This window comes from Trachurus trachurus (genome assembly GCF_905171665.1).
Source record: "Trachurus trachurus genome assembly, chromosome: 9".
In the NCBI taxonomy this organism is placed as follows: domain Eukaryota; kingdom Metazoa; phylum Chordata; class Actinopteri; order Carangiformes; family Carangidae; genus Trachurus; species Trachurus trachurus.
The window spans coordinates 22601813-22627069 of NC_139895.1; the positions used below are offsets into that span (position 1 = coordinate 22601813).

The 25257-nt window shown below is 41.5% G+C and overlaps 7 protein-coding genes across 11 annotated transcripts in view; 3 read left to right on the top strand and 4 right to left on the bottom strand.

The window, feature by feature from the left end:
* The window catches only part of gatc (glutamyl-tRNA amidotransferase subunit C), a 33141-nt gene extending 9502 nt beyond the window's left edge, over positions 1-23639 (bottom strand). The window contains exons 1-5 of one of the 2 annotated variants that reach the window (XR_014595657.1): positions 23303-23639; positions 23162-23212; positions 22128-22297; positions 21896-21999; positions 21154-21747 (exon numbers count right to left, since the gene is read on the bottom strand). Coding sequence is in view for 1 of the 2 variants with exons in the window: in XM_083979964.1 (XP_083836090.1) it covers positions 21686-21747; positions 21896-21999; positions 22128-22297; positions 23162-23212; positions 23303-23482 (567 nt within the window). In the remaining variant the exon portion in view is untranslated. Of the gene's footprint in view, positions 1-21086; positions 21748-21895; positions 22000-22127; positions 22298-23161; positions 23213-23302 lie in introns of those variants that run through there. The other variant, XM_083979964.1, reaches the window with a different exon arrangement.
* Positions 883-4907, top strand: usp30 (ubiquitin specific peptidase 30; the record flags this gene model as incomplete). 2 transcript variants are annotated; one of them, XM_083979950.1, is made up of 13 exons in its annotated part: positions 883-971; positions 2162-2271; positions 2361-2534; positions 2632-2735; positions 2851-2949; positions 3180-3225; positions 3313-3407; positions 3501-3560; positions 3655-3741; positions 3952-4032; positions 4144-4369; positions 4466-4571; positions 4667-4907. In XM_083979950.1, exons 1-13 carry the CDS (start codon positions 901-903, stop codon positions 4905-4907), a joined length of 1500 nt encoding a protein of 499 aa, XP_083836076.1. In that variant the 5' UTR covers positions 883-900. The 2 variants fall into 2 exon arrangements, with proteins under 2 accessions (XP_083836076.1, XP_083836077.1); XM_083979951.1 differs by lacking the exon at positions 883-971 and adding an exon at positions 1091-1273.
* alkbh2 (alkB homolog 2, alpha-ketoglutarate dependent dioxygenase) lies at positions 6777-9238 on the bottom strand. Of its 2 annotated transcripts, none has more exons than XM_083979961.1 (4): positions 9097-9238; positions 7853-8160; positions 7553-7751; positions 6777-7110 (listed from the first exon to the last, which is right to left on the bottom strand). In XM_083979961.1, exons 2-4 carry the CDS (start codon positions 8115-8117, stop codon positions 6801-6803), a joined length of 774 nt encoding a protein of 257 aa, XP_083836087.1. In that variant the 5' UTR covers positions 8118-8160; positions 9097-9238; the 3' UTR covers positions 6777-6800. The 2 variants fall into 2 exon arrangements, with proteins under 2 accessions (XP_083836087.1, XP_083836088.1); XM_083979962.1 differs by lacking the exon at positions 9097-9238 and adding an exon at positions 8441-8495.
* Positions 8590-11404, top strand: unga (uracil DNA glycosylase a). Of its 2 annotated transcripts, XM_083979960.1 has the most exons (7): positions 8590-8800; positions 9135-9335; positions 9422-9517; positions 10106-10203; positions 10353-10441; positions 10550-10728; positions 10824-11404. In XM_083979960.1, the coding sequence occupies exons 1-7, from the start codon at positions 8702-8704 to the stop codon at positions 10962-10964; spliced, it is 903 nt and encodes a 300-aa protein (XP_083836086.1). In that variant the 5' UTR covers positions 8590-8701; the 3' UTR covers positions 10965-11404. The 2 variants fall into 2 exon arrangements, with proteins under 2 accessions (XP_083836086.1, XP_083836085.1); XM_083979959.1 differs by lacking the exon at positions 8590-8800 and having other exon boundaries at positions 8873-9335; positions 10824-11403.
* On the top strand, positions 12309-15094 carry pxmp2 (peroxisomal membrane protein 2). The gene is made up of 5 exons (XM_083979963.1): positions 12309-12500; positions 12946-13068; positions 13249-13411; positions 14224-14343; positions 14449-15094. The coding sequence occupies exons 1-5, from the start codon at positions 12391-12393 to the stop codon at positions 14515-14517; spliced, it is 585 nt and encodes a 194-aa protein (XP_083836089.1). The 5' UTR covers positions 12309-12390; the 3' UTR covers positions 14518-15094.
* LOC310992014 (polyubiquitin-like) lies at positions 15205-15928 on the bottom strand. Its single transcript, XM_083979968.1, has 2 exons — positions 15783-15928; positions 15205-15688 (listed from the first exon to the last, which is right to left on the bottom strand). Exon 2 carries the CDS (start codon positions 15674-15676, stop codon positions 15209-15211), a length of 468 nt encoding a protein of 155 aa, XP_083836094.1. The 5' UTR covers positions 15677-15688; positions 15783-15928; the 3' UTR covers positions 15205-15208.
* LOC310992012 (polyubiquitin-like) lies at positions 19915-20626 on the bottom strand. Its single transcript, XM_083979966.1, has 2 exons — positions 20531-20626; positions 19915-20422 (listed from the first exon to the last, which is right to left on the bottom strand). The coding sequence occupies exon 2, from the start codon at positions 20408-20410 to the stop codon at positions 19928-19930; it is 483 nt and encodes a 160-aa protein (XP_083836092.1). The 5' UTR covers positions 20411-20422; positions 20531-20626; the 3' UTR covers positions 19915-19927.
* Positions 23640-25257: the final 1618 nt, after the last annotated feature.

Genomic DNA, 25257 nt, shown 5'->3' on the forward strand with positions numbered 1-25257 from the left:
TCAATCATGTCCTGTTGAAAATTGTTGTCCATCATCAGATTTGAGAAGATATCAGATTTGGAACTAGGCCTATAGCTCTTTTATAGGCTATCTACATGGCCTTTGAAACATCATGGAAAGTCGTGGAGCACATTTCAAACAATGTGCTTTAAATAGGGAAGAAATGCTAAAACACACTGATTGAAATGAAATAAAATAAGGAATAAGGTGTTTTGTATTTCAAATACATGCTATTCAATATAACGTCAACAGATTCCTGCATCTATTTATCCACTTGTTGTTTTGGGGCCATTGTACTGCTTCAAATATATGAAATAAGACCATATTTGCCAAATTGCACGAGAGAAACAAAATTAGGGATTGACATCCCGTGAATATTAAATTTAACAACGAATATAGAAGTATAGCCTAGCGATTGTTGATTTAGATTAAATAAACACATTTTAGGTGTTAAGATGTGAAAAGCTTTGAAAGCTTTTTTACCCCTTGAAATTAATTTAATAAATGATAGAAAATCTGTAGGCTATGTGTATGGCCAGTGATAATTGAAAATAGAAAGCCAATTGTTAAACCTAGCTATTTCAAACTGAGATTTAGGCATAAATATTGTTTACAAATCCAGAAGATTTCTATCTCTATAGTTAAAAATGTAAAAACAAAAAAACAAGAAAAAAAACACTAACAACAAGAACCAACAAGTTCCAGTTCATATCTGCTCTGACGTTTGTCAGTTAGTATCTTGAGATGTTTCTCTTAACTGCAGAGAGAAATGTGCGCAACCAACACTACTTCGCTCACCGGAGCGTAAACTGCGGACACATCCGTCTGCGCGCTCTTCCGTGAGTCCGTGCTGCAACACGCAGCTCAGCTCACAGACTCCAGTTCCGCAATGAAAGCAGGATGTTGCGCTGCAGACCCGAGACCTCTGATAAGCTTGTCGGGGAGTTCCTTGGCACCGGACCCGTAGTCAGGTAAAATCTCTCCACCTGGCACAACAACAACAACCACCAGCAGCAGCAGCAGCACCGCAGCTTAGCCGGTGCACCGGGGCAGGATGACCGCGGGTCACGGCGGCGCCGCTCGTTGGACCCGGAGTGTAACATGCGCAGACAGACAGACACGGGAGTCCGGTTTAACGTCAAGCTGCTGTTACTAAACCTGAAAACGGACGCATGTAGCAATGATATATGTCAATAGTGTTTTAACAACAGTTTGGATATGTATTAATGGAGGCGACATAGTTCACCAGGGCCGGTGTGACCCGGTGTTGTCGGTAAGCTGCTCTGTGTGTGTGTGCTAATGTTGCTGTGGGCTAGTTCACCGAAAATACGTGTCCGGGGGGTGAGCTGCTGTAGTTACTAGATAAACTGTGTGTTTGTGTGACCTTGTTGATCAGTAACATCGAATAACAGTATCAAGTTATTTTTGGTGACTTGTTTGATAGTTTTGTTTTGTTGTACGTCATAGTTGAACTAATCGGATCGGGTCAGTGGATCAAGTCAGTAACTCTTTGAGCTTGTATTACGTGTTACGTCGTTTGATCTGCGTGTGTTTACACAGCGTGACTCGTTCATTGAGGAGGGAAATTAAGTTTGACCCACATGTGAGAGACAAAAAACAGGACAGTGCTTTAGCTACTTCCTCTGTTGGAAACATAAGAAGAAACCCCGTTTATTGGTGGAAAAATGGACAGAGGACACTTGGTTGCAGCTGTGTGGAGAATATGGTCTGGTATGAGACACAGTGGAGCTGCAGTGAAACAATAGGCAGGATTAAAACAACATACACTGACATTGTTAGGATGATACAGCTACAGCTACAGATAATGCTGTTTAATACAAGGGTTGTGGTGTTTTGTTTAAAGTTGTGTTGATTCAACTCGCATCATGTTTAGGAGTGTATCCCACATGTTGTTGACTGCAGCTACATCTGAAGGTAGACAGGCCCAGGGTATTACAAACACACTCAGTATGTCTCAGTCAGTAGGGCCCAATACAGTGCTTGATATGGAGAAGACACTACAAACTTGTATTACATGTCTTATTGATGTTACTGCCAAAAATCAACTTTGTGTCAAATTCATTGCTCAGCTCATAAAGAAAAGCACACCTCAGTATCATTGTTGTCTGTTTCTAATGTCACCTCTATGTGATCTTTACAGAAACAAGATGATTAAAAACTGGGGAGTTATCGGAGGGATAGCTGCTGCGATTGCAGCTGGAGTATATGTTTTGTGGGGCCCAATTACAGAGAGGAAGAAGAGAAAGAGAGGTAAGAATTGATGTATAGCTGTAATCCACAGAGTTTGTTTGGCAGTAGTCACAACGCAGTAACTTACATGGACTCATGTTTTCTGTCAGGTATGGTTCCTGGTCTGTTGAACCTGGGCAACACCTGCTTCCTGAACTCTTTACTTCAGGGTTTGGCAGCGTGTCCGTCATTCATCAGGTGGCTGGAGAAGTCCTCAGTTTCGCCTATTATCCAGTCATGCAAAGACAACCAGCTGTCCATGACGCTGTTACAGCTTCTCAAAGGTATGTAGCAGCAGTCTGTCGGATGGATCATTACGGCGTATCGGACACCTACTGTTTATTTGTATTTATGACATGGTGGCTGTATTTACGCCGACAGCTCTGTCCAGTGATGAGCCCGGGGAGGAAGACGTACTTGACGCCGGATGCCTCCTGGATGTTCTCAGACTCTACCGCTGGCACATCAGTTCATTTGAAGAGCAGGTTGGTCATAGTGCTGTTGAGTGGCATTTTGTCATTCCTATCATGTATTACGTTAGATGCTGTGTTTTATTAAAATCTCAATAGCTGTTTGTTTGTTTTGCTTAATTCCCTCTAGGATGCACATGAGCTTTTTCACGTCCTTACATCTTCCCTGGAGGAGGAGCGGGACCGCCAACCCAAAGTCACTCACTTGTTTGACATGCAGTCCCTCGAGGTGAGTTATCGCATCCCGACCTGCACCGTCTCTAAAGCTTCACACAAATCTCTTTTGCATGTTGCAGCTCAGCACTTTGGAGCTGAGCTGAGGAAGCATTTGCACTATTTTAAACCAAACTCTGCCTCCTACATCTTTTTTTTTTTAATCTCGGTCTGTCACAGCTGTAGCCAGTGTCGTAGCAAATCTTGTGCTGCACTCCCAGTTACACTGTGTTTATTTTACACCAGAGTCTCCCTGATCAAGATGAGAAAACTATGACCTGCAGAAGTCGAGGTGAGGATACAAAGGAGTTAGTTTGTATAGAATATTTTTTATACCACATAAAAGTAAACTTCAACTGTATTTATCTATTTTTTGCAGCCCCTCTCCATCCAATACCAAGCCCTTGGAAGTTTCAGCATCCTTTTCATGGCCGTTTAACGAGCAACATGTCGTGCAAGCGCTGTGAACAGCAAGTGAGTTTTTTCAATTTGTGAATACCAAGTAAATTTGTGTTAGTTGACCTCTGAGGTGGTTAATACTAATACCACTGCTTTTCATGATTATAGAGTCCAGTGCGATATGACTCATTTGAGAGCCTCTCCCTGTCCATACCATTACCTCAGTGGGTAAGCAAACATATCAGATACAGTTAGAATAACACTACATAATATGCCTGTTTGCTGTTCTGTTTGTTCTAATTTTATCCATATTTGTCGTCAGGGTCGACCTATCTCGCTAGATCAGTGTCTTCAGCATTTCATCTCCTCAGAAACCATCAAAGAAGTCGAGTGTGAAAACTGCACAAAGGTACATTCGCTACTGTAACAGTGTCTTTCCAGATTCTGCTAATCCATTTTGTCAGATGTGTAATTCACTGAAACGCCTAGACAGGAAACTTTTGTGACCAAACTAGTGTCCCCCATTTGAATTCATATGTCTGAATATTTTACATCAAAAGCTTCTATGTTTTTCTTTGCTTATTTTGTTTCACTTCTGTTTTGGATAATTTCTCCTCAGCTTCAACAAGAGACGACAGTAAATGGGCAGATTCTGGAAAGTCAGAGGACAACATTTGTCAAACAGCTGAAACTGGGAAAAGTATACTTACAATGTCATTATTATTATAATATATTATGTCAGCATTGTTTTCTAAGTGAGACATTCAAAAGTTGTATGTACATCAAACCTTTCTCTGTCTCTCTCTCCAAGCTCCCCCAGTGTCTCTGCATCCATTTACAAAGACTGACTTGGTCCAGTGAAGGAACCCCCATCAAAAGACAGGAGCATGTGCAGTTCTCAGAGTATCTATCAATGGACCGCTACAAACACAATGTTTCCACACAGAGAAATCAGCTGCAGACTACATGTGCTCCAAAGGCTGTGAAGGCAGAACATTTAGAGGATGTCATTGAAAAACCCTCTGCCAACGGCACCGGTGCGTTGGATTTGTCAACCCTGTAATAAAAGTTTGCTTCATGTTGCTTTGTTTTTTGCCTTACTCATCATAAATGTATTTTGTTTTATTTTCCAGATGCAGATTATCATAACAACAACCCTTTTTCTAATGGAACCTGTGCATCTTTATTTCTTCATTCTTCTGCTCTGAACCCACCACTCGGCCTCACATATGACTACAGGTAAACTTAAGAAAAGCAGTTTATGGCAGCGCAACAACAGCAGGAACTCGTGCATATCAAGTTATTCAAACTCAAACTAATGTCTGTCCTTCCAGTTCTACAGAGTACCTTTTCCAGCTCACGGCCGTGCTGGTTCACCACGGTGACATGCACTCAGGACATTTCGTCACATACCGCCGCAGCCCTTCGTCACCTTGCAGCTCTTCGTCACCTCGCGCCGGCTCTTCGCCCTTCAGCTCCCAGTGGCTCTGGGTGTCGGACGACTCTGTGCGGAAAGCCAGCCTGCATGAGGTGCTGTCTTCCAACGCGTACATGCTCTTCTATGAGAGAATCTGAGGACTGAAGCCTCGCTGTGCGTTCAGAGGAGAGACTTGAATCGCACAACCCCAAAGCCCGACGGACTTCTGGCTTTACACAGCTGTATGTGCCAGTTACAACATGAATACCATCAGACTGCTTTTTGAGACATTGAGGCCAGAGAGGAAAGCCATCATTAGTTATTTTAGAGCTAATTATGCATCATTGAGCACAGCAACATGTTGAGGATCACTGTATAATGTTTAATTCTATGAGTGGACACTTTGCCTGCTACTCTGATTCAGAGTAGGATGCTCGTAGCCCAAAGATTATGGACCTGCAGGACTTTAGTCAGATATCTTGTCACAGGTGAAACCGTTTCTGTCATGTAACATTTTGGCTTCTACAGGACAAAAGAAAAAAGTCAGGAACATATGACGATGTTGTGGATTGTAACTCTACAGTACATTGTTATGGCTCAAGTTTATAGTTTTTTGTTGAGTCTCTCAGAGGAGCTGATTCAGCGCAACAAAAGTAGATTATTAGGACTTCATGGAGCTCAGTTGTTACATATGAAATGTCAAATAGGTACTTCATCGACTCTGGTTCACTGTTGTGTATCTAATCTAATCTAATTTGCCTAATAATTCCCAGCAGTGTATATCAACTGTAATGGAAATAATGTTTCAATTGAATTTGATATTTTTCTATGTTTCCAATAATCCTTGAACTGTAATGATTTGCAGAGCTGCACAGTTGAGGTTAAAGTGCCATGTTGTCTTCAATGCTTGAGATTTTAAACACGTGAAAAGACGTCCGCTACAACTAATGGGAACATACAATAAGACTTCTTATTGCAGAAGAGCTGTATCAGAGCCGTTTGGCATGCTGACAGTCTATTCATGATGTGCTCTCAGCTACTAAAGCCAGGGCGCGACTGCAGGTGTCTTAGCAAGTTATCCTGAACATTTTTAACTCTGTGTTAACTGATAACTGCCATTTTCCTCCAACCAACCCAACTATATCAAATTTTGAGAAATGGCCTGGTGGAAATCTCCTTGTTGATGTTTGCGATTTGCACTAATGTATATTCACGTGAGATTGTGTGTATTTGTGTGCGGTCTGTTAAGGTGGTTGTTTTTGGATATTAAAGCTATAAAACTACCGAATGTCCACGACCAAAACATTGAATCTCTACCAAAATTAATTTTCTGGAAGATGACCAGGCAAGAGGTCTTCACAGAGGAAACAAAAGATTTTCTTTGTAGAGAAAAACAGGACAGATTTCAATCAACAACTTCCATCACCAGAGAAAAGGATAAAGGTGTCGGTGCTTAAACTTTAGTTGAATTGACTTTGCATAAACCTATCTAGAGTTATTTGTTCTTTTTCTGTCAAACAGCCATTTTCCAGGATCAGGTTTGAACAAGTGATGTTCAACACTTCACCACCACCGTACAACAAGTCACATAATCCATTGTCTATTGATCAATCAAATGATATATTTACACATCTGCACCCTGGAACATTACACATAAACAGTGGAAAAAGGCCTTATCTGCTTCAGTGAATTTTGGCTCAATGCAGCCCATACGTAATCTGCTCTCAATTTTTCAAGAAGATTGAATTATTTACAGTAGTTGATTTTCTTGTCCGTGTGAGCTGTTTTGCAGAATGTACAGTATCTTGAGAAAAGCTAAAGAAATATTGGTAGTGTGAACTTCAGTCTGTCAGAACTTTGTGCCCATCTCGTTTTAAATCACTGATTCATTATCCAGAGTTCATGGTTCTCTCTTATTTCACCCATTGCCGCCCTTTAGTCACTCAGATCCAGCTGCTGCACTAAGAAACACATTAGATAGGCGAGACTTGTCCATGTGCTCGAGGGATTCTACCCAGTGTTGATAATCCATGCTTGTTGGTGGCTACCTCTCATTTCTTACTCGTCAGTATAATGCGTCTAAAAGTGAGGTTGATGCGAGGCAGGACGACTTTCTTGCGCACAGGAAGGCTGTGGTACCAAAAAGTGTTGGTCGGGCGATTCATGAGGAGAAGGCTCCCATGAGCAAGTTCCAGCTTCACAGGTTCAATCTGTCGGCAGCTCTGTTTCCCCCGCGCGTCTCTATGCCTGAAGATGAAGTCTCGTGCTGCTCCCAGAGAGACAGACGCGATGGGACACAGGGGGTCCAGGTCCTTTTCATCATCACGATGCTCACCCATGTGATCCTGGCCATCTTTGTACCTGGTACGTGATCAAAAACACTTTCAGCCGCAAGACACATCAAGCTGACTTCCACAACTTTGTCTTAAATAATTGGATCAATAACGTGATGTAACCCAATGTCAAGTGATGAAACCGGCATTTTTTTCATAAAGATCTATATGCAGGAAAATTAATCTGGACTTAGAAAAAAAGTGGTGTTTTTAGGTGTTTTATGTCCTGCTTGGTGTTGCTTAAATGCATTAAACATAAACATTCAGTTACATTTTTTCAAAGGAAAGTATACTTTTTACATTGTACACTGTAGGTTACATCTTTGACATTTTCAGGGCAAAAAAGGTTTAAGTCACTTCAAATGATATAAAAACCAACATGAATACAAAATGTGCACAAATCTGATGCATACTTTTAAAACAATCATTTTTTAAAAACTTTTTTTTTTGTCTCTGACCCAATTACTCACCTGTTGACTAAGACAAAGTTGAATGTCTGTCCTGTTGTTTTTGTGACAGCATCTCGAATGGTTTCCAAAGTCGGAGTCCATGGGCAGGCTGAACGCATCACCCCAGAATAAGTGTAGGTCAGACCTGCATCTCCGTACGTTGCCTGCTTTCTTGGTATATTGTACACCTTTCCGAACACCTGGACCTTTGCCTCTTCTCCTGGAACAGAAAACAGCCATTACTTCTCAGCACCGCAACCTCTCATAGATCATAGCTTCACAAAGAAAGGATTTTGAAGGAAGGGTTAATGTTGTAGCTACCTGTTGAGTACACCACCTCCTCCTCCAGCTGCTTAAAAAGATGGTCTGCATCGTCTTTGGAGAAGAGTAAAGCGTAATCACAGTCTAGTCCCTCTGCCTCGATTTTTTGCCAGGGCACAGGATGAGAGAACTCTGCTAAAGCTGCATCTTCATCTACTTCATCCTCCTCTTCCTCCAGTTTCATCTTTTTCCTTGGACTTATTCTGAGGGCTTCACTGGAGCAGGAGCGTTTCTTCTTCTGTCCCTCAATCACAAACTTCTCCATCACAGCAGCCTCATCTGTCTGCTTTAGTTTTACTTTGTGAGACCTAGATGATGCAAAGAAGAATTAGACATTACTATTTGGATGGGGGATTGTGAAAAATACATCCTGTGGGTCTGCCTGACATGTTTACTACTGTATTTAAAAAAAAAAATTGGGGGGTGAAATGTTTTACATTTTGTTATATTCAACCATGTTGTTATTTTCTCGATAGTCTTATGGCGAAAGTGCAAGCATTTTGCTTGGAAAAACAACAACAACAAGTATGAAAACACGTCTATATAGTTGTTGAACCTTCTAGTATAGAAATATAGTTTTGCATTTACCTCAGGTCAGTGCTATGTGCTGTAGCCTACTCATCACAAACACACAGTGGAGAACAAACAGGAGCAGTTTTTGCCTTGAACAGCGCTCAGCTCATTATCATAACATCCGCTTTCGTCACTTTGTGTTGGCGCCAAGCAGCTTTATCTCAGTCGGAGAGTTTTAGTTTTCCGTGGAGCCCACCCGTGTTTTGCTTTTATTTGAACTATTTGGAGAATTTAATCGCTTTACTGCACCTTCCTGTTCAACTCTTTCTCAGCAAAATGATTGGACAGAAAACTATTCATTCATTTTTTTCACCCGTCTCGAAAAAACGGGTTTCCAAGGAGGTGAATGAAACCGAGGAGAATGCGAAAGACCCGGTGAGTGTCACTTTCTGTGTCGGACAGCTAACACAAACCACGTGCTTAGCTTGTAGTGTTAAAACATACCGTTGTCTTACTTTAAAATCCGCTGTTTACTTGCACTGAACTGTTTCAAACAGACTTCGGTCCCGCGCAAGTACTCGTACGCGTTTGCGCAACCCCAGGCTGCGTTCACCATCACCACGCTGCTCTGGCTTGTTGTTAAAAGTGTTGCCGCCGCGGCGTGAGCATGTTTGTACTGCACTGTGGACGGTTTCTGACGCCTTTTGCCCCTCCAACTGCATGCTTCTCACCTGCTCTGTATTTTGCTCAATACACTAAAATATTGCAGAAGAAGCGGAAGCCTTCAGCGGTGGAGTCCGAGCCGCCCAGCCCCGCTTCCACCCCCCTGTCCCCGGAGCAGCTGGACAAGATCGCCCGCAACAAGAGAGCGGCGCAAGAGAAACTCGCGTCCGCTCAAACGCCTGAAGGTTTCGGGGAGAGTTGGAGGAAGGGGCTGTCTGCAGAGTTTGGGAAGCCCTACTTTAAGCAAGTGAGGGGAAAAAATAAAGTCACCACACTACACACGGTGTCTCTGTATGTTTGTCTTCATACTAAACCCCATGTTCTCCGTCACAGCTGATGAGTTTTGTGTCTGGGGAGAGGAAAGGCCACACTGTGTACCCACCTGCTGAACATGTCTTCACCTGGACTCAGATGTGTGACATCAGAGACGTAAGTGAAACAAAACTGACCGAGAAAAAAAAATGCACTGACACCACCATCACTTACTGTGTCAGACTTTACCCAACAAAAGTTGTCAGACTGTGTGGTCTGAAAATGTATGAACAGAAGATAAAAGTCACCAGAGTTGTGTAAATCAGTAATGTCTATGCTCTTCTTGATTATGGGTAAAGTTACAGGCAACTGAAATGCATCATAACAATGCTGTCAAACTGCAGACATACAGTCATATTATGCTTCTCAAGCAGGATTTGTCAACTGAGTCAATGACATGGATCAGTTTGCTGTGTGGGGATTGTTTTTTTTTCTTTTTGTTGTAACTTTATTAAAAAGAGAAGAAACTTGACTTCTTAGAGGGGAGGGGAGCGCACACCAGCGTTGATGAGGTGCTCTCAAACGGCAAATAGACAGAGGAGAAAGGATGTGTCACACTCGTAGCCTTAGATGCAATAAATGATTGAATAAAGTTGTGTGAACAAGACCAACGTTTCGACCATGATGGTCTTCGTCAGGGTATGAGATTAATCAGAGAAGCATCAGCTGTCATGGTGGTCTCACTTGCACTGACTCTCCCTGCAGGTCAAAGTGGTGATCCTCGGTCAGGATCCGTATCATGGTCCTAACCAAGCCCATGGACTGTGCTTCAGTGTCAAAAGACCAGTGCCTCCTCCACCCAGGTTTGAATCCCTTTGAGTCTCTCTTAAAACTTTTTCAACCCTTCTTCTTTGTGACCCAGTCAGTTTTCCTTAAAAACTCAAAATCAGATGTTGCTTATGAATCACTCTTTTGACATGTTGATCACATCCTTGTTCCTGTTCATGTCCAGTCTGGTGAACATGTATAAAGAACTGGCGTCAGACATCGAAGGCTTCCAGCATCCTGGACATGGAGATCTGACTGGATGGGCCGAACAAGGTACTTTTAAAATAGCAGCCTGTTTGTGTTTACACACAGTTGCCCAACAAAAGAGCTGTTGGTGATTAACAGACCTGCCATCCTCTCCGTCTGTCTGTGGTTCATCAGGTGTGTTGTTGCTCAACGCTGTGTTGACTGTCCGAGCGCATCAGGCCAACTCGCACAAAGAAAAAGGCTGGGAGACCTTCACTGACGCTGTGGTCCAGTGGCTCAGCAACAACCAGCAGGGCCTCGTCTTCATGCTGTGGGGGTCATATGCTCAGAAGAAAGGAGCTGCTATTAACAGGGTGGGTTTGGACTTTCTGCTTTACTTTACAGAAGCATTTTATTGTGTTTTTATTGTGTTGTCATATCTAAGTTTTTCACTTGCTCCTTTTTATAGAAACACCACCATGTGCTGCAGGCTGTGCACCCATCTCCCTTGTCTGCTCACCGTGGGTTCTTTGGGTGCAAACATTTCTCCAAGGCCAACGAGCTGCTAAAGAAATCTGGAAAGTCTCCCATAGACTGGACGGCACTTTAAGTTGTTATACATGTTTGTAACATGTGTGACCACTACAGACCAAAACCTACACATAAGCTTTCTCGGTTTACTGTTTCAGTCGCTTTTGTAGTAAGATAATTCATGTTTGCAGGTTGTTCTATGCACTGAGTTTTCTTAAAACGTACTGCTGAAGTGCCTGTTTGCATCTTCAACCTTTCAGTTTCAGCTGTAAATATGTCTTTGTACGCTACTAGTCTTTTTAGTTTTTACATTAAAGTTTCTTTTTTTTCTACTTTTCAAGGAAATGTTGGTTCCATTAAAGTGGTTCCCAAACATGGATGTGGTATTTTAATATCCCTGCATTTGCTCCGTGGGGTCTAATGTAAAATATGCTGGCTTTCTCAAACACCCACAATTCAGCAGGTGTCCACACTAATGCAGGAGTTCAGATTCATTCAGCAAAAAAGAAAAATTGCAAAGCACACGTTTTTGCAAAACATGAGGTCAATGAGTCAACAGGAAATGTACTGTGGAAGTTAGATTAACCATTAAACAAGTTATTGTAACTTGTTAACAATCATTAACATGCTATTGACTCGCATTTGAGTTTTATCTTTGTTGCAGATCATGCAAAACCTTAGGATGTCTAATTCTTAAGAGACACAAACATGGGACTGTTTTTAAAATCAGCATCAAACAAAGGAAGTATCCTCCCCCAACTGGCAGCCGGTGGTTTCACCAGTTGCTGTGCGGGCAAAGAGTGCTGACAGAACTACTTGTTACCACCCATACATCTTTCAGAAACAGAATGAGGTTGAATGAGCACACATGTTTTAAATTGTTACAAATATACCGTAATCAACTTTTCCGCTAGAGCCTTTATGGAAATGTGCCATCAATCTTGCTCAAGTGTAAAATCTTCATTATAAGACTGTCAGCTTTATAATATGCAGGACCTTTTTATTTGCCTAAATATGTTATTTGTGTATATGTGATGACTGACATTATCTGCACTTTATGTGGGTGCTCACATATCAAACCACATTATCATATTAAACCTGAAGAACGATAAACGATGCAGGTTTTATATTTGTTATAATTGTGTATTTACTTAATATTATCTGGGAAAGGATTTAAAAAAAACTTTTTTACAATCATAGTTTTATTTCCATGTCAACTGCATTCTATACTGTATTACACCTTATTCAGCTTTATAGATTTTATCATCTCTGTTATTATTATAATTTATTTCTCCGCAGCCAAACATTTAATTGCGTCAAACATCCAAACATCAAACTAGCGAAATAGATCAAACACCCTTGGCCGTCGACGTGAAGGCGTGGCTCCACTTGTGACGCAATGACGTTTACAGGAAGACAGTAGCGGAGTTTCCTCTCCAACTTCGCCCCTTGTCCCTCTCCAGTTGTGTGGTGGTAATGTTAATGTTTATACCACACGAGTGACAATGCCTGTGGCGAGTGTGCCAGTCCGGGACGCGTCCATTCATGTCCGTCTCCTGCAGCAGTACCTGGTCCTGCTGAAGAAATACCCCATCCTCACTAAATCTGTCACCAGGTCAGTAGCTCGGCTCGTTCACTGACTCCACACCCTGCTGCTGGTTTCTGTCGGGTTTCCTGAAACTAAACTAACACACAGAAGAGACAAGTTCGATCTCGTCTACTGTGGGACTGACAAAGGCAAAGCATTGGAATTAGCAGTGTAGCATTTAGTTTATTTGGTGCATGCTAATTAATGCTTATTCATTTCACTTGTCTGTTCATTGTGTGACCACAAACACACACAGTGAACAGTGTCTGTTTGCCCTGACCACAGACTGACCCTTTGTCTCAGCCCTCTGTCCTTAGCCAATCAGCATCCACCTGGAGAACCTCCCCTAACAACTGACCATCAGATATTACAACATAACATTTAGTTAAAGGCACATTTTATTCTATGAGAGTGTCATGTTATAATACACTTGTAACAAACTGTGTGTGTGTGTGTGTTCTTGTTTTTTCAGTGGCATACTCTCAGCTTTAGGAAATCTTCTATCTCAAATTTTGGAGGCAAGAAAAAAGGCCAAACATGGAGCCCCGATCAATGAGATTGACACAGCCGGAGCTGCACGCTATGCTATTTACGGGTGAGACTGTTTACAGTTTTTAAAGCAGATAAATGACATGTTTCATTTACACTGAGCGTGGCATAGATACTGCCACTGATAACAAAATATTTGCACACACTGACAACAATGTCAGTGTGTAAACAACACATCCACTGTTAATGTTTGTGGTGGTTACATTCTACCTTGTGGCTGCTGCAGGTTCTTAATCACAGGACCAGTGAGCCATTACTTCTACCAGCTGATGGAGGTGTGGATGCCCACCACAGACCCGTACTGTATAGTCAAACGGCTGCTACTGGATCGGCTCTTTTTTGCCCCCGGCTTTCTACTCCTTTTCTACTTTGTTATGAACATCCTGGAGGTGGGTCATCTTGGAAAACACTCCCTCCTCATCTCAATAAACACCCAACCCATTGATTTGATATTGCATTTGCAGAAAGTTGAACATCATACAAGAGACATAATATAGGAATAAGCGAACTTGCTGCAGCAGAGGTCAAGATGTCCTGGCCTTCAGCACCTAATATGTTGTTGTTTTTTATGTTTTGCACTTCCAGTAATTGCTGTAGCAACACTGTTAATATTTCAAGTGTGTGGAAGTTTATTAAAGCTGGGATAAGGATATCTTATACTAAATACTCAAATTGACTGAAGGTACAGATAGGTGGGATCGAACAGACATTATCACTGTTAGAATCAGTTATTACAGTCAGTGTAATTAATTAAACCAAGTTGTCGCTAGAGGCACAAGGGTCGACTGTAGATAAGGAATGTTACGTGATATTTTTAATGTTTTTTTGCGATACAAACTTTAAGGATGCATTTAATCTTATTGAAAGGACATCATAATTAACATTCAACTTGACAGTGTCAGATACAGTACAGAGAGTAATATATTATGTGGGGATGGTGTTATAACTTTGTAGTGTTTAGAAATTAATGATAATAATCATGTTAAAGCTACATGTCATAAAATGAAACATATTCATATCTGTTGATTGTCGTTGGTCCTAAATCCATCCTATATGGTATTATGACCACCAACTAGACTGGTGTGATATAGCAGACTGGTGAATTGTGAACTGTGAATACCACTTCAGAGTTTCAGGGGAAAAGTCTGCATCAGTTGCGCAAAATATGCACAAATGTAGAGACTTTGCACTGTGTTTTCAGGCTAAAGGGTGGGAGGACTTTGAAAGGAAAATGAAAACAAGTTACTGGACTGCTCTGAAGATGAACTGGAAAGTTTGGACTCCCTTCCAGTTCATCAATATCAACTTTGTGCCTGTTCAGGTATGGATTTCACTCAAGTCCTCTTGTTGAACAGATGAGTCATACTCTGACACTGTAATAATAGTCTTCTCCTCTTTCTGTGTCCCTGTGTGTTTTTGCCTGCAGTTCCGAGTGCTCTTTGCCAATGTGATCGCCTTATTTTGGTATGCCTATCTTGCATCAGTGAGGAAATGATTCCTATGAAGATAACTTCACAGAAAACAAATCTGGAGGAACCACTTCATCACAGAGCTGGGAAATGTTACAGACCTGATGATACAAACTGGCTGTTTAGTGTACCACTGTTAACCTGGATGGTCATTTTCACATACAGTAGCTCTTCTGATTAAATCCTAACATACATGTACAATGAGTTTAAGCCATTTTAACATGCTGCTATGATATTTTGTAATAACTGAACATGAATTAATGCAGTTTGTAATTAATGTATTTGTTACAGAGCACATCCAAAAATCTTGTAAGATGTTACAGTTTTTCTAAAATTAAAATAATGTAATACATTAAAATAATGTCTGTTTTAACTTTGCAAACTTTAGGCTGGCTTATTTTCTCTTGGGGTCTATAGCTATAGGATATAGTGGCTCCATCCCTGAGCCGAAGAAAAGGACAGGAAAATGAGAAACGTAAATTCACATTTGAGACTTTATTCTGGTTTTACCATGTAAACATCACTTTGTATGTCATTTTAAAATTGTATAATAATCAACAACAATTGTATTACCAGAGAAAACAAGAAAACGGTTTAAATAAAATTAACAGCCTATTGGTCCTGAGTAAAACATTAAAACATTTTTCTATACTACAGCACAATACAAACAGTTTAAATACTTTATAATAGGTGACAGATTATCTCATGGACGTGTCCTCAGCCTCCTCTCAGACGGAACATCATCTCGATTACGCTGCCAGCTTTGATGTGGTAGTCGGACAGTTTATTACCATCCATCAAGTCTCTGCTTTGGTAGCTGAGCCTGAACTGGTCACCACTAACCGACTCTCTCTCTTGGACCCTGCGCCTGAAGTTGCTGACCGTCTCGTCGGGTTTGATATCGTACGGCTTCGAAGTCGCATCCCTTCTCACCAACACCTGGATGGTCTTCGGCTCGGTGACCAGCAGCGCCACCCTGCAGCCGGACTGCAGGCCGTAGGAGCTGAGTGTCCGGGAGTCCTCGGTCAGAGTTGTCCGCTGACCGTTCTCCAGCACCAGCTTCTGCTTGTTGACGGGGACTTTTTCTCTCTGGTGGATGAGATCTTTCAGAGAGGCGACGGTGCTCTGGGGCTGCACCGTCAGGGTGAGGGTCCTACCCGTCAGAGGGATGATGGATATGTCCATGCTCAAAGTTGTCTGAAAAACAATTCAAAACATTATTAAAATATTTTTCCTCTTAAATAAAATAACAGTTGATGTAATCAATGTGGCGATTTCAAAGGTTTCTTACCTGTTGGTGTTATAGCCGTTCAAGTCTTGAGTGATTGACTGAATAATAAGTGATGCTCAGCAGTGGTTGTTGGTGTCTGAGGATTTGAACTCATCACGGTTTATATAGGCTACAGCCCGCACCCCCTCCCACCACCACCACCAACAACAACACATTCGTTTTCCCTTCTTTCCGTCACTGCGATAAAAAGTTTCAGTTTCCATTCTCCAAACATTAGTCAGCTGCTATGGGGGCGTGTCATGTTTTGATCATTGATACTGCCCCAGGCCAGTTTATGAGTTTACAGCTGTGTAGAAAAAAAAGAAAAAACACAGGTGGGGAAGAGAATGACTTATCCTGAAATGCAGGCAACAGTTGGTACATGTGAGGTCAAATCAGGGCTGTTCATTCGAAGTGACTGACTCATGTTATGTATCAGATAAATTGTGATTGACAGGCTCAGAGTATTTTTAGTTTGTGATGGAAACAAAACGAGCATGAAACGCCCATGTAAAAGAAGATATGTCAAAACAAAGTAGGTTGTCATTGCACTGAATGGCGTCATCACACCCTCTGTCCAAGGCAGAGCACTGCACTCACCATTTTCATGAACTGATACTGAAACTAATAAAACTTAACCACTGGTGTCAAAGTAAACAGTAAAACAGATACAAATGACCAGCTACTGTTAAAATGTTCTTATATTTTAATCTCTGTTTCTCTGCAAATAAGCAATGGAGTCTTGGCCTGACATATTATAGACAAGACATTATATAGATAAGATATCACTGCATCACCCCTCAGGTATGAAGCCCTGAACATGGCAAAGATAAAACATGACCACAGTGATACAGTAGGTTTCACATAAGTATAAAACTGCTAACTCCACATGTCATCTGGTTGTAGCTGTTGAAAAGTGACGTTGCTTCCTGAGTTTGTTTCTGTGTCTGATTTGGTTTACAGTTCAATGTGCTGTTCACCAACATCCTCTCCTTGCTCTGAAATGCCTAGACTACTTTGCATTAGTGAGGAAATAAATAGGCTAATGCTTCATCACAGTGAGGCTTGCAACACAGACTGTGGTTGTTTGGGCACATGTCTGATGGTACCAGACCTACAGTATAGTGGTTATAGGCTGAGGCCATCCTGAAGTTAGTTTTTGTAATATTTTTATTCTAATCAGGCTGTATTATTGTTTTCTTATTGGTACAGTCCACTCAGACAGGCCATTGTTATCAAAGTTGAAAAGCATTCACGATTCATTACTACTTTCAAATTTATGAGGAACTGTTGTAGCTACCTCCTGATCCTGATGTGAGATTGGGAGAATTGATTCATTTTCTTTTGCTCTATATTTCTTCCATCCATTTTCATTAATCCATCATTGCTGATGACTACATACTATTCGTACCATAACACAAGGAACAGCAGTGCGGTAAGAACTCAACAAACCGGCTCCCCTGCAGCTTCATTTTGCAGTGAAAACAGCTTCTGCACATGTAACGGATGTGCACTCACTCCACCCATAAAAGACGTGCTAACCAACCCGCCAAGTGGTTGTCAACCTCTTGGCGAAGAGGTTAGCATCGTCGCCTCCGGTGCGGGAGGTCGTGGGATCGAACCCCACCTAGGGCAGGCCGTGAGAAACACAACGCAGAGGGCCAGATATGACATCGGCTACAGTGGTGCCGTGACCCGGATGCCCTGGGTGGAGTGAGTTCAGCGGGGGTGAGTGTAACGGATGTGCACTCACTCGACCCATAAAAAAGACGTGCTAACCAACCCGCCAAGTGGTTGTCAACCTCTTGGCGAAGAGGTTAGCATCGTCGCCTCCGGTGCGGGAGGTCGTGGGATCGAACCCCACCTAGGGCAGGCCGTGAGAAACACAACGCAGAGGGCCAGATCGACATCGGCTACACACACAGTGACAAAACTGCAACATTGAATCAGGACATGGCTGAAAAAAGGTCAAATTATCTAAAAGAAAAATTAGCAACAATTTATCCAGCTTTGTTTGCTAATGTCAGGCATCATTATACTCAGGAAATCCTGTCAGCAGCAGCAGCAGCAGCAGTCTGAGCAGCAGCCACACAGATAGCAGGCCCTCAGGTGAACTCTGACGTCATAGTGAAAATTCTTGCCTTGAGTTCAGAAGACAACACAACACACGCACAACGCCCTACCTCCTGGCCACACGTAACACAAATCAAACCCTAGGTTTTATGACTGGACTATGTATGGTATATGAAACTGAAGTCAAGGTGGAAAAGTGTGAAGCTGCTTAAATAAATACTTTCAATGCAAAGTTGCCATGGTCAGCCAGAAAACTCTCTAAGTGCTCTCAGATGATGCAATACGACAAATATGAGTCATTGGGCATTTGTTTCCTGCTGTCAGCTTGTCATTTGTTTTCTTTTCTACTAATCTCTGTGGTCACATATCATAATACAGCTGAGTCCCCAATAAATCTGTTGTCTTATGCATATTTGTGGGAAAGAAATGAGTTAGTAACTGAAATACAGGCCATAATATAACATGGCGAAGCTATGTTTGAGTACTTCCCATTCAGAACTGGTGACTCACTATAAAAACAATCTCTGTCCAGAAAGTACCTAGAAAAATGGCAGGATGCCCAACATCGTTAACTAAATGTCCCCTGATGACATAATAACCGAAAGAGTTCCCGCCAATTTATTTTTAAAATGGGCTGCAGCCAATGGGGAAACTCCAACACTGTCCAGTAAAACTTGTTTACAAACAGAGCAAGTGGACAGAACTAAATTTTTTATTTTAAAGATAAACTTGAACTCTGCACCATGTTGTCCCTCGGCCTATAGTAAGTTAGGGCAACAATAATGTATCTAAAATGTCTGGTAGAGATAGAAAACCTGAGGTAAACTCCAAGGTACATAATTTATATACAACATAATAGTTAAAGCAAATGGTCATTCTGCAGGAGTTGAACTATCTCCTGTCCTATAGGAACAAGGCTATATATACTGTGTAACCCTCCCAGAGGTCCAATATTAAAGTATGATTTATATTTAATATTGAACTACCCCCTGTGCTCTCCTTGGGCAAGAAGTATTATGTCTTTGTTTTGAGCTGCTGGAAACTTACTCAGAATTCACACCCTGGTTTTTCATTTCTTTTTTCCCAGTGAATGGATTTTGGATGGGAATTCCCCCATCAAACTGTGAAGTAATTACTGGTCCTGTGTTGTCTCTTTGTATTACCAAACTTTACTAAGTCTCTTATGAAACAGGGTATACATTATGCTTCAGGCCACTTGTAGACTACTAACATGTGGTTCTCAGTGTTTGTCCGTTAATTTGTCAGGAGCTGTAGCTGGGGTTCAGTACTCTCAGAGCCCCGCTGTGAAACATTTAAGGAGATTTTTCTCAATACTTTGTGTGCATTTCATGTTACTGTCACACAAATTGCATTTGAACTACTGACTGGGTGGTTTTCACATACAGTAGCTTTTCTGATTAAACCCACACATATCTGAATGAGCTATTCTAATATTCTGAAGCATGAAACACTCAAAACGTATGCATACCTACAGAGGTAGAAAGGTGTGTCGGAGAGGACCAGAACGGCCAACAAACTTCTTAAGCATGACTGTTTGTAACCACAGAAAATTAATGAATGCATTTTAGCATTGTAGCCTACTGCCAGCTTCCTGTCATTAACTTTGCAAATAGGCAACTGAGAAAGTCTGTGTGAAAAACTGAAAACTTAATGCCAGTTTCAAATACGAAATCCTGCAGTTTAAGCCTATACCAGTCTGCACCAGCTGGTCTGTTGGGTACAGCCCCACCCCCTAACTAAAGAGAGACTCAGGCAACATGAGGTAAATTTGCACTTGGGATTTTATTAGGCTATTTGTTTGGGCCCAGTTACATGTCATATAACAACATATCATTTTAAAAATACATACAATGTTGTGTTTTTGGAATATGGTATTATAAATTAAGACTTAATGAAACAGACATTTTTGAGAGTGACCAAGTGGAATGCATTAGATTAAAAAATAAATTACATATAAAATTCAAGGCCAAGTGACTATTTTTAATTTATATATACATACAATAAATGACAATAACATTACTCCCTGATTTTATTTTATTTTTTAAAAATTAAAAGTAGCTATCAAAGTGTCCTCAGCCTCCTCTCAGACGGAGACACAGGTAGATGGTGCTGTGAGTCTGGACGCCGTAGTCGGTCAGTTTCCCCCCAGACATCTCCCGGCCCTCGAAGACGAGTCTCTGCTGGCTGACTGGCACCGACTCATTGCACTCGACCTTGCGCTTAAAGTCGCTCACAGTCTCGTCAGGGTTCACCTCATAGGTGCTCGAAACCCCCTTCTCGTTCTTCAGAAACACCTCCATCCTCTGCGGCGGCTTGATCACCGGCTCGACCACCGCCAGCGCCACCCTGGAGCCGGACTGCAGACCGTAGTAGCTGAGTGTCTGGGTGTCCTCGGTGAGAGTTGTCCGGTTACCGTTCTCATACACCAGCCGCTGCTTGCTGACCGGGACGCCCTCTTTCTGCTGGATGAGCGCCTTCAGAGAGGCGACGGTGCTGTGGGGCTGCACCGTCAGGGTGAGGGTCCTACCCGTCATAGTGATGATGGATATCTCCATGCTTTAAGTTATCTGGAAAACAATTCAAACATTTTTACAATCAGAATATTGTAGAAAAACAATTTGCTATCATCACGTTTTTTTATTTTATTTACGGCGTTGTTGAAGAACGTTTCCTACCTTTTGGTAACAATCAGCAAACTCCGGAAAACTTCTCGTCTTGAGAAAGTGCGTAGAAAACAAGTGATGCTCAGTTGTTGTGCTCTGGGATTGAACTCAGCAATGTTTATATACAGGCTGGCTCAGCTGATCGACTCCGCCCCCCTCTCATAAGATTCGTTTTCCCCCTCGTCGACTTAATAACTTTCGGTTTCTATTCTCCTAACATTAGTCAGCTAGAATGTAGTTTTGATCATGGCTTAAACTTTCCCAGCCAAGTTTGTGATGCAGTGCAAACATACAGGTAAGGGTGAGAATTAATAAGTCACAATAAGGCTATGCTCTCAATATGGAAAGGTGGCATGGGTTCACAGCCATCCTGTGCCTATAGCTATTACATAGGCCTATTTGACTAAGGCTATATTAGTCAAATTGTCATTTAACATGAAGGCTGAGCTTCCATAGGCATGTTCCTCCTTCACTTTGGCACATTTAACAGTGAAATGATGACTATTTTATAACATTCAAACTGAATTTACTTCATTAATTATAGAAACAATATGGACACAGGCAAAAATATGTTTATATGTATGTTTATTCAAAATTAAATAACATTGCAAAGAGAACAGAGTAGATGGATTCACACATATGAAAACTATGTACTGCCATTGCATTGATTAACCACATTACACCCTCTGTCCCAACATTGCTCTCTCATTGTTTTTATGAAATGACACTGAAACAAACAAAACAAACACCACTGTTGTTAAATGAAACTGAAAGACTGAAAAGCATGTGGAAACTAGTGTGCACCTGACAAACCTTTGTGACAGGTGTTTCTGGCTGTACATAAGCAGTGACGTGACCAAGCATTATCCCAGCCCATCATATCCAGCCCATACTGCACTTTCTGGATGTCACACCCAGTCTCCAAATCGTGAGATAATATTGGTGAGTCATCCAAGGACGTAAACACCCAAGACAGCATATCAATAAGACTTAGTCCTTAGGGTCATGGGTCGGCCTGAAATCGGCCACTTGTAAGGCTGGGTTTCAGTCGTGGGCCATGGGTCGGCCTGAAACCCCGGCCGCTTTAGGCCTGGTTTCAGGCCTTTGCATCCCTGAAGGCATGGAAAGCCCCAAACGTAAATAATATCAAGCACAAACTCATAAACATCAGAGCTCCGAGTGTTTCAGCATAGCAGTCCTCTCCTCCCGCTTTGGTAGAGGTATATTTCCTATGATTTAAAAGAACAATACATACATGTTAGTTAAAAATCATTGCTTTGAAAAAAGATATATTTAATTGTACTTGATTATTCTCTCAATAATATACAAGCAATCATTCAATAAGTACTACTGTTGTATTCATATTCTTTTTCTCACCTGGTGGTGCCACAAAATACTCTTCCACTGTGTCTTTGGAGAGCTGGAGCAGCTCTTCAGCACAGTCCCCTTCCGCCACTGCATCACTCCTTAGGTATAAGGCCCTGCATGTGCACAGATAAAACATCACTTGCCATGGAATTCACAGGCGTTTAAAACTGAGCTGTGGTTTTTCTTCTTGTTAATGTTGTGATGATGAGGAATGCCTCCCATTATTGAATGTACCACACACCTGTCCTCCAGAACCGAATCCATCGGTTCAGTCCCTGACGTGTCAACAACATGAAGCTGATCCGCAAATCGTATGGCTTTCCCTAAACAGTCCAGTCCCTGTTTGGTTCGGAAATCCACCAAGGCTAGTCGCTCCAGTTTGTCCACCAGGTCAGCAGGGATTTGTGTAGGCTGTAAATTACAACAGGTATGGTATAAGAATATGTGGATGTGACAGTGTCCTTCCACATTAACTGAAATGTGTCCTTCCACATTAACTGAACTGAAATTGTCTGAACTTGTATCTTTTAATGTTTTTCGTCACTTCTTAAAGGTCCGACAACAAAAATCAATTGAGCGGTGCCTTTGCTGACCAACCTTGTCACCATGACCCCCTTGCTCCTTGCACTTTTGTTTGAACCTCTACTGTATTATGGCCCTATTTATTATAATGTAATATTGTAATGTATTTCGTATTTTATAATGTTGACGACGTGTGCTGCTGCCCTCTTGGCCAGGTCACCCTTGAAAATGAGATCTCGATCTCAACGGGTCTTTTTACCTGGTTAAATAAAGGCTAAATAAAATAAAAATAAAAAAAACATCACATAAAATTACTATGTATAACTGAAAAGTAACCATCTAAAATTGGAAATGAATACTAACTTTATTTTTACTAGGAGCACAGTGGCCCCTAACTTCAAATTTTAGGAACACAAGCGACTTGCAAAACAAATATTTCCTTTCAATTCATGATCCTCACACACCTTGCCCTGTCACCTGCAATGACAGATACCAGATTGTTTGAGTGTGAAAAAATTTACTGGTTGCCCATGCGCAAGTTAGATGAAAATTTTTACTTGCACTGTCTCAGATTTTAAGGGGCAAAATGCCCCCATTTAGGGGCAGACTGAAGCCATGCACTATGTCTTGTATGACTTACAGGGAAGGGGACCAGGTTGGATTTGAACCCGCGACCCCTGCAACGAGCGGTGCGCAGTCTAGCAGCTTTAAACAGTCAGCATGATCATATTCAATCAGTCTGGAGGACATTACCGGGGGAAGTCGGTCCTCTGGCACTGGTTCCCACGTTGCAGCCTCTGGAACCTGTTACCCAGGCAACAGCACGGTTAGGACAGTGTGTCTGATGAAGTGAAGTGCAAAAACAAAACACAATCCCGTTTACGTTTACCTTACCTTGGGGTGGTGTGGTCGAGAGCTGAACAGACGCGTTACATGAGTGTTGTGGCTCTGCGTTTCTCTGCTGGTGTCAGAGTGACCCCGGTTTGTCACCAGGTTACCTGAAGGTCTGAAGACCGTCAGTGACACCACGCCGCGGCGGCATGTGCGCTTAGCGGCGAGGCTCAATACCGACATTATCAGAGCCGGTAGCTTGCTATGTCCGAGATGTAGGTCAAGATTGGTTTCACGGTTGCATTTTCTTTACGTTTAGTTGTTTTCAAAGGTCAGCGCTGGGCTCGATACTGACCTCACATGACTGCACGGCCTATGTGCACGGCTCACGAAAGCTGATCTATGGGAAGCGAGAGGCTCAACTTCCGCTTACTTCCGTATTCGCGAAAGTCCCAGGCAGAGCTCGAACCATGGATCTATTATATAATACATCCATGGCTCGAACAGGATCAGAAATACAGGGACCTGTCTTTAATGTTGATTGACGTTGTTTATATTAAATGCTCGCATCAGCAAAATAATATAGTTTGTCATAGGCTACTGTGTGTATGCTGGTAGCATTATGAAACTGTCGTTATCGCGCCTGTGGTGTTGTAATAAGTCGTGATATCGTTTATCCTTGATAGCTCAAGTAGTATACGTATATTAGAAACCAAACAAATTAAAAGATCAAAATATCCCACTAGAGTAGAGCACAATAACGTGTTCTTTTTCAGCGACATGCTACCTGAGAGAGAGCATGAGCGCCCGGATAGCTCAGTCGGTAGAGCATCAGACTTTTAATCTGAGGGTCCAGGGTTCAAGTCCCTGTTCGGGCGACACTTTTTTCTTCTAAAAGTTAACACGTGTTACTTCATATAAAAATACACCCGCATAGATTCCCGTGCTAACATGAGCATGCTGGTAGGATTATAATAACCAAGCACTCAGGCTTAGGAGATAGTATGGTACACTTGGGTTTGTAAACTACACCCTTATGCAAGTGGACTTGAAGGAAGCAGGGATGAATGCCATTAGATTATTTTTACCAGTATTTTGTCAGTCACCATACTCATTTCTTGACATGAATATTTGAACTAAAGAAACAGGAAAATAAAGAAAGTCCAAGCAGTCTTCCAGACTCCAATGTGAACCTTCATGGTGGTTCTTGAGGTAAAGTCAAAGGTCACCAGAATCACTTGGCTTTATCCACTGCAGACCATGGAAATGAAAATGCACATTGCCACATGTTTTGGAAAAATATTTATAATTCCATTTTTATTTTTATTATAAGAACATATACCATTTAATATATATATATATATATGCATATATATTATGAACTCTTAGTATAGAATTTGATTGTTTTACAATACATACGTAGAACTGGCCACAAAGTAAAAATATTAGCTTTACAAACAAAGCAGCATTCGAATGAGGAAATTAATGAATAAATAAATAAATAAATAAATACTTTGGCAAAAAAAAAAAAAATGTTACAATTAATTAAAATGTTTTTTTTTTTTTCAGACAGCAGATAGCGTTCTCAAAGAAACACCAATATTAAATGTGATTCATGTTGCCACATTCATGAAACAACACTTGAAGAAAAACTGAATGAAGTTTTAGGCAATGAATGACAATGAATGTCGGTAACTTGGACCAAAATTGGTTAGGTTAAAAGCAGACATTTTGTCTAATGCCTTCACCATCCTCAGATCTGCCAAAAAATTAAAAGTTTCCCTTATAACATCAAGTCATTACCAATTCATTTTGAAAATCCATTACACTTTACCTTTAATTCTCATTTCCCTGTTTCAGTCACTCCCACACTAAATAATCTTAATAACATGTAGAACAACGTAACTTTTCACTTCGGTCTCTGTGGCTAAATATTATCACTACCTCCTCTGATCTTTCCTTTTCATAGTTATATAAGCTGAAATTAACATTTGATATAAGAAATGGGTGCGCCAGAC

What these genes read in the sequence shown, in the direction of transcription:
- alkbh2 (XM_083979961.1), bottom strand. Translation starts at nt 8,117, where the DNA reads ATGGAGAAGTTTGTGATTGAGGGACAGAAGAAGAAACGCTCCTGCTCC. An exon ending in GGAGGTGGTGTACTCAACAG is followed by an intron (nt 7,752 to 7,852) that starts GTAGCTACAACA and finishes TTTCTGTTCCAG; the next exon opens with GAGAAGAGGCAAAGGTCCAG. An exon ending in AACTTTGTCTTAGTCAACAG is followed by an intron (nt 7,111 to 7,552) that starts GTGAGTAATTGG and finishes ATCACGTACCAG; the next exon opens with GTACAAAGATGGCCAGGATC.
- unga (XM_083979959.1), top strand. Translation starts at nt 9,033, where the DNA reads ATGTTTGTACTGCACTGTGGACGGTTTCTGACGCCTTTTGCCCCTCCA. An exon ending in CCAGTGCCTCCTCCACCCAG is followed by an intron (nt 10,204 to 10,352) that starts GTTTGAATCCCT and finishes GTTCATGTCCAG; the next exon opens with TCTGGTGAACATGTATAAAG. An exon ending in AAGGAGCTGCTATTAACAGG is followed by an intron (nt 10,729 to 10,823) that starts GTGGGTTTGGAC and finishes TCCTTTTTATAG; the next exon opens with AAACACCACCATGTGCTGCA.
- pxmp2 (XM_083979963.1), top strand. Translation starts at nt 12,391, where the DNA reads ATGCCTGTGGCGAGTGTGCCAGTCCGGGACGCGTCCATTCATGTCCGT. An exon ending in CTCACTAAATCTGTCACCAG is followed by an intron (nt 12,501 to 12,945) that starts GTCAGTAGCTCG and finishes TTGTTTTTTCAG; the next exon opens with TGGCATACTCTCAGCTTTAG. An exon ending in TCAACTTTGTGCCTGTTCAG is followed by an intron (nt 14,344 to 14,448) that starts GTATGGATTTCA and finishes TTTTGCCTGCAG; the next exon opens with TTCCGAGTGCTCTTTGCCAA.
- LOC310992014 (XM_083979968.1), bottom strand. Translation starts at nt 15,676, where the DNA reads ATGGACATATCCATCATCCCTCTGACGGGTAGGACCCTCACCCTGACG.
- LOC310992012 (XM_083979966.1), bottom strand. Translation starts at nt 20,410, where the DNA reads ATGGAGATATCCATCATCACTATGACGGGTAGGACCCTCACCCTGACG.